This window comes from Labeo rohita, unplaced genomic scaffold (assembly GCF_022985175.1).
Source record: "Labeo rohita strain BAU-BD-2019 unplaced genomic scaffold, IGBB_LRoh.1.0 scaffold_1605, whole genome shotgun sequence".
NCBI lineage: Eukaryota > Metazoa > Chordata > Actinopteri > Cypriniformes > Cyprinidae > Labeo > Labeo rohita.
Window position 1 is genome coordinate 6,226 of NW_026127786.1, and position 6,604 is coordinate 12,829.

Consider the following 6,604-nt stretch of genomic DNA (forward strand, 5'->3'; position numbering starts at 1 on the left):
CCATTCTAATTATTGTCTCTTTCTGTATTATTATTATATAAACTTCTGTAGTATTATTATGTAAATACTCATGCACATCTCTTATTTATATAGCTGTATATAGAGGAAATAATGCACAAATCTGTACATAAATCATCTGTTCCAGATTCATACATTATTATTTATTTTTAAGTTTTTATTCTATTTCAATATTGTATGTATGTATGTATGTATGTATGTACCAGGAGCACCTTAAAAAACCACAACAAATTCCTCGTGTGTTTGCGCACACTTGGCGAATAAAGCTAATTCTGATTCTGATTTAAAATGTCAAACCTCAGCATCCCTGAACAAAGCACTTTCTGCTACTAACATGTTTCAAGAAGAACAAAACACTTCATTCTCATCTAAAGAAAAACACAAGAACATTTGTTTTATCATTCTCCAGATTTTCCATTACATTTTATATTTCTTTAATTTCCCATGCATTTTCCAGGACTACAAAATCAGTAATTATTGTGCAAGCTTTTCCAGGTGCATGGGAACCCTATATAAATGATTATTATTATTATTATTATTATTATTATTAATATTAAAGCAAAAAATGATTAACTTACAGAGCTCTTTTGGAGGTTTTGATGACTGCCAATAATCTAATGAGACACTCGTCTGATTTCTTGAATTTCTGAAGCTCAAACTCCTCCAGCTCCTCTGATGTCAACAACACAAAGGCCAAAGCAGACCACTGGGCAGGAGAAAGATCAGCAGATGACAGACTTCCTTTGCTAAGGTGGGTCTGAATGTCTTTCACCAGAGTTTGGTCATTCAGTTCATTCAGACAGTAGAACAGATTAATGGATCTCTCTGGAGACAGATTAGCTTCAAATTTCTGCTTGATGTACTGAACTATTTCCTTCTTGCTCTGGTCATTTTCATTTTGCTGTGTCAACAGACCCTGTAATAGTCGCTGATTGGACTGGAGTGACAAACCAAGGAGGAATCGAAGGAAAAGATCCAGATGTCCATTATTACTCTCTAGTGCCTTGTCCACTGCAGTCTTGAGCAAATCAATCATGGTGTCACTTTTGTTTTTCTGTTCTGTAGACTCGTGAACAAATATACTTCTCTTCTTTATGTCTAGAAACAGATGTGCATAAAGGGCTGCAATAAACTCTTGAATGCTCAAGTGAACGAAGCAGTACATGGTACCAAGAACGATCCCCGTTTCCTCCTTAAAGATCTGGGTACACATGCCTGAATACACTGATGCCTTATAGACGTCAATACCACAGGCTTCCAGGTCTGTGCCATAGAAGATTACATTGTTTCTTTCCAGCTGATGAAATGCCAGTTTCCCAAGTGAAAATATGGCATCTTTATCCCAGGAAACATCTGGTGTATATTCTCCATCATACTTTCGTCTGCTCTGCAGGATCTGAAATCTGAGAAAGTGTGTGTACATTTGTGTCAGAGTCTTAGGAGTGTCTTCAGTATTTGATTCTTGCAGTGTTTTGGAGGCGTCATCAGCCTGATTATTTCCCACAACGTTATTTCTTTTCGCCTCTAAAATGTTCTGGAGAACAGTGGCTGAAATCCAGCAGAAGACTGGGATGTGGCACATGATAAAGAGACTCCTTGATTTTTTAACATGAGCAAGGATTTCTTTGGCCAGATTCTCATCCATGAATCTTTTTCTGAAGTACTCCACCTTTTGTGCATCATTGAATCCTTGTATCTCTGTCAGCCGGTCGATACAGTCAGGAGGAATCTTACTGGCAGCTGCTGGTCTGGTGGTGATCCAGATGAGAGCAGAAGGAAGCAGATTTCCCTTAATGAGGTTCGTCAGGAGAACATCCAGAGATGATGGTGAAGACACATCATGCAACGTCTCATTTTCCTTAAAGTTTAAAGGAAGACGAAATTCATCCAGTCCATCAAGAATGAACAGAACTTTTTGGTTCCTTCTTGTAAGGTTCAGTCCTTTTGTCTCTGGGAACAATTGAGTTATAAGGTCCATTAAACTTAGTTTTTCTTTCTCTTTTAGGTTCATCTCTCTGAATGGAAGAGGAAATATGAAGCTGATATCTTGATTTTCTTTTCCTTCGGCCCAATCCAGAACAAACTTCTGTACAGAGACTGATTTTCCTATGCCAGCAACTCCTTTTGTTAGTACAGTTCTGATGTGCTTGTCTTGTTCAGGTGCTTCAAACAAATTTTTGCATTCAACCTGTATTTCTTGTGATTCATGATGCCTGGAAGCAACTTCAATCTGTCTTACCTCATGTTCAGTATTGACCTGTTCACTAAAACCCTGAGTGATATAGAGATCTGTGTAGATGTTATTCAGAAGTGTAGAGTCACCTTGCTTTGCAATTCCTTCAAAAACACATTGATACTTCTTCTTTAAGCTACATTTTAGCTGATGAATGAAGAACAGCTCATCTAAACACAGGTTAAAACAAAAAAAAACAAACAAAAAAAACATTTTATTTATTTATTTTACTATTTTCTTCAATACAATAATAAGTGACAATGTGACCCATATTCACGTGTCTCTTACCTACTAAAGTATCAGCAGCTTCATCTTGCTTCATCTCTCTCAGGAAGCAGAGTGTGAGATCAAGAGCTGCTTCTTTGATACTGCATCTATTCTCATTAAAATCCTTCACAAAGTATTTCACGTCTTCTTTTTGTAATATTTTCTTAAACTTTTCCAGCTCACTCTTCAGAAATGTGATTATTTTGCTTTCAAGATCCTAAAATCAAAGAAAAAATATTTTTCCTTTTACGTTTTTATGTGTTTCTAAAAGTAAACATAAATGAACAAGATAAATCTGAAATCAAATTTCTATTGAATATTCTTGCAAGTGTTGTTCAGTAATTTGTTTGTTATAAATGTAAACATTATTAAAAATGTGTTTCCCTACCTGGAAGATCCACAGGAGATTGTCTTTGAAATTCTTGTAGTTCCTGTGAGTCTGGATGTCTGAATCTAATGTCTCATACTGAAAGCTATTTGTGAATAAAATGAAGTACTGCATTTTCAGGGAAAATATTAGAGAAATAGTTTGCAAAGATTTTTTTAACAAAGAAAGTAATAGCTGTTTGAGTACATTGTTAAAGTATAGGATCTATTTAAGTATAAATTTAGGTAAATATTAGGTCTCTCATTGTAGTATTTTTTTGTCCTGTAAGCAAACACAGGGCTGGTGAATTAATAATATATACTGCATTTTATTCAGTCAACATCTATCACAAGAACCACAGTAACAAAATTAGCTAACATAATGCTATAATGTCATACCTTTTGGTAGATGATCTTTTTTTCTCACTGAAGTTCGGTGGATCACCTTTTGACCGGTCACTCTTCACAGACACAGAGCTGGACACATGTGAGTCTGATCTTACACTAATGACACAAAGAACAGAGAAAAACTATAGGAGATACATTTGATCTAGAGGTCGACCGATGTATCGGTTTTGCCGATTAATCAGCACCGATAGTTGATTGGCGGAGCTATCGGTTATCGGCAAAAATCCATGCCGATAGTTTTTCCGGGTTGGGTCCGTTGCTGGAGCGGCTCAGAATTTCCTCATTATACAGCAAAGTCCCTATAGTCTTTGTTATACAGCACGGGAGCAGCCTCTAGTGGCGGAAATCACTGACAGCACGTGCTGTTTGTTTAGACATGTGACACTGCGCGCTGCACGGGACACTTCAAAGGCGGATTTAAAACGTTGACAACGAAACGGTGTGTACAGTATACTGTAGTGCATGTTTTCATGTCATTACAAAGTGATGAATTTGTTGACTAGATGCTGCATTAGTGGAGAAAAGACAGCAGTATACTTTTGCCCGTTTGGTGATCAAATAAAGTCTTGTAGACGCCGCTTGAACTGAATGCGACGGGTCCAGTGTGTGTGATACCGGATAGCTGCGAGTTCTTCTAGATGGCGCTGCACTTTTACCCATTGTGTGACTAATTATTTTAATATTTGAATTAGATAACCACAAATGTTCTAGAATAGAAGCAGTTAAATTGTGAAAGTACACAATATCCATATGTATGCAGTTTCAATACTGTGTACCTTGTATAGATATTTAAAGATGGCCATCTTTAGCTTGATTGTTGATGTAATGGTAACACTTTACAATATGAGTCCATTTGTAACATTAAGATTGATAAAAAAGCTGTAGAATAGAAGTATTTTTCCTTAAGTGTGTTAATTTCAACATTTACTGATATATTAAAAAAATGTTAGTTGTTTTTGTTAATATTAATGAACAATTAACTAACAATGATGATCAATATATAATTAATCATAATATTTTTTATTAATTTACAAAGTATGGTTCAGTAGGCTACTTTTTTTTTTTTTTTTTTAGTTGTAGAGCACTATTTATTTTCCGTTCAGTATCCATTTTAAAAACTATCGGTCGATTAATCGGTATCGGCCAGTGTGGTCCAACCTAGTTATCGGTATCAGTAAAATCCAATATCGGTCGACCTCTAATTTGATCTCATTTGAAGATCAAAGTCTGGACGTCTGAATCTAATGGTTCATACTGAAACCTATTTGTGAGTAAAATGAGGTACTGCATTTTCAGGGACACTATTAGAGAAATAGTTTGCAAAGATTTTTTTTTAACAAAGAAAGTAATAGCTGTTTGAGCACATTGTTAAAGTATAGGATCTATTTAAGTATAAATTTAGGTAAATATTAGGTTTCTCATTGTAGTATTTTTTTGTCCTGTAAGCAAACACAGGGCTGGTGAATTAATAATATATACTGCATTGACAATGGGTATTTTCATATGCTGTGCAGTAGTTATGTTAGTGCACCAAAACTAATCTGGTTTACAAAACATATAGTTCACATCAAATCATCTTAATCTTCTTTGCTGATTCTCTTAGCATCTTAAGGAAAACTCCGATAAATATTTAAACAATATAGATTCATGATAAACGTTCAATGAAATGTTTGCTAGCAGTCCATGTGCAACCAACAATAAGAAAAACATTAAATACCTTTTGGTAGATGATGCTTTTTTCTCACTAAAGTTTGGTGGATCACCTTTTGACCGGTCACTCTTCACAGACACAGAGCTGGACACATGTGAGCCTGATCTTACACTAATGACACAAAGAACAGAGGGAGAGAAAAAAAGGAAACAATAATACACAATGTACTTCAGTCTAATTTATATAATGTTGTAAATGGTAATTCATATACATTAATTATATATTAAAATGAATATAGCCGTGCATTTGTTCTTCCCTATTTTCTATGGTGAATTTATTCCTTGTAATTGCTGCCTGTATAACTGTATTATTGGAAAGAAGCTCCAGACAGAGTTCAATAAAGGTCACCATATGTTGTGTTTAGTGGTTAATGTTTTTATTCAGTATAATATCTGTTATAGTACAACCATATTAAAACTGTTGAGTAAACAAACTGTAGTTTTATTAATTCTAATTAAATCTAGCCTGCCCATTATTGACATTTAATACTCACTAAATATGCAACCCCAAAAGTGTAATGCAATCAACTTCATATGATAAATTATGGATGATCTGTTGATGTCATTTCTACAGGTTCTGATATGTTAACAGTACAGATAATTCTAGCAACATATAAACATGGTGTTCTTTTCTTTACACAAATGTGGCCGTTTGAAGACAGTTTCCTGGAGAAGCTAAATTTTATTCATGACAATTGACATGGAAACAGCAAGAAAATTACTCCATTATTAATGGGGTTTTATTCTTCACAGAAAGTGTTTAAAATAATTCTCTGAAAACAGACTCAGTCTTACCTCTGTTTCTGTGAGAGACTCATCTCAGACAGAGAGCCCTTTCCTTGCTCCTCTGACATACTGCAGATAAACTGGTCAACACTGGGATCTGTTTTGCTGAAGACGATCAGATGTTCATCATGACCTGAACATCACAATGTGTCACTGTCTAAGATCAATATCAAGATAGATAAGAGGAATAAATGATGAAGACAAATAACTAGTGCTGAATGTTTAAGTTATAAAATAAGCATTATAAGTTGATTTTAAATCGTCAAATAGCCTTCAATTTATAAGTTATAATTGCATCTGTCTCGGATGTAGACTGGTCAAGATTTATTTTAATAAACCTGTTTACGCGGAGTGCAGCATTCACCTATGCATGACAAAGAAGCGTCCGCACGATTACTTGTATTTTTCCTGATAATGAAACTAATTTTATTTCTGTAAACTCATAATAACAACAAACGTTGCTTTTGTAGAGTAATGAGAACAAACAGGATGCGCTTTCTCCCATCTGTCTCTGAAGTGCATCACAAAAAAAAAGAACTGAAACTCATTGTATGACTGTCTCACATACATGAGAAATATATCTATAGAAAGATTAAAATGTTTACTTTTAAACTAACAAATTCAAAATGAAATCAAACACCCCCCTGATTATGTAATCTGTATGAAGGTTGCATTTCTTTCTCAAGGCGTCTCAGTTTTTACATCATTTCATACGGATTTCCGTAGTCTGATAAATTCCGCTTTCAGAACTGCCGCATCCGTAACATTGATTTTTTTCCTCAGAAACAAAAAACTAATTTATTGAAGAAAACAAAA

The 6,604-nt window shown here is 34.8% G+C and overlaps 1 protein-coding gene across 1 annotated transcript; it reads right to left on the minus strand.

The window, feature by feature from the left end:
* Positions 1 to 357: 357 nt before the first annotated feature.
* On the minus strand, positions 358 to 5,939 carry LOC127158616 (protein NLRC3). The gene is made up of 7 exons (XM_051101681.1): positions 5,798 to 5,939; positions 5,010 to 5,114; positions 3,284 to 3,388; positions 2,907 to 2,991; positions 2,540 to 2,735; positions 597 to 2,421; positions 358 to 386 (listed from the first exon to the last, which is right to left on the minus strand). Exons 1-7 carry the CDS (start codon positions 5,854 to 5,856, stop codon positions 383 to 385), a joined length of 2,379 nt encoding a protein of 792 aa, XP_050957638.1. The 5' UTR covers positions 5,857 to 5,939; the 3' UTR covers positions 358 to 382.
* Positions 5,940 to 6,604: the final 665 nt, after the last annotated feature.

Bases quoted from the DNA above. Each gene is read 5' to 3' on its own strand.
- LOC127158616 (XM_051101681.1), bottom strand. From the start codon at position 5,856: ATGTCAGAGGAGCAAGGAAAGGGCTCTCTGTCTGAGATGAGTCTCTCA. The intron at 2,736-2,906 runs GTAGGGAAACAC...CTTTGATTTTAG, and splicing joins ATCTCCTGTGGATCTTCCAG to GATCTTGAAAGCAAAATAAT. The intron at 2,422-2,539 runs GTAAGAGACACG...ACCTGTGTTTAG, and splicing joins AGCTGCTGATACTTTAGTAG to ATGAGCTGTTCTTCATTCAT.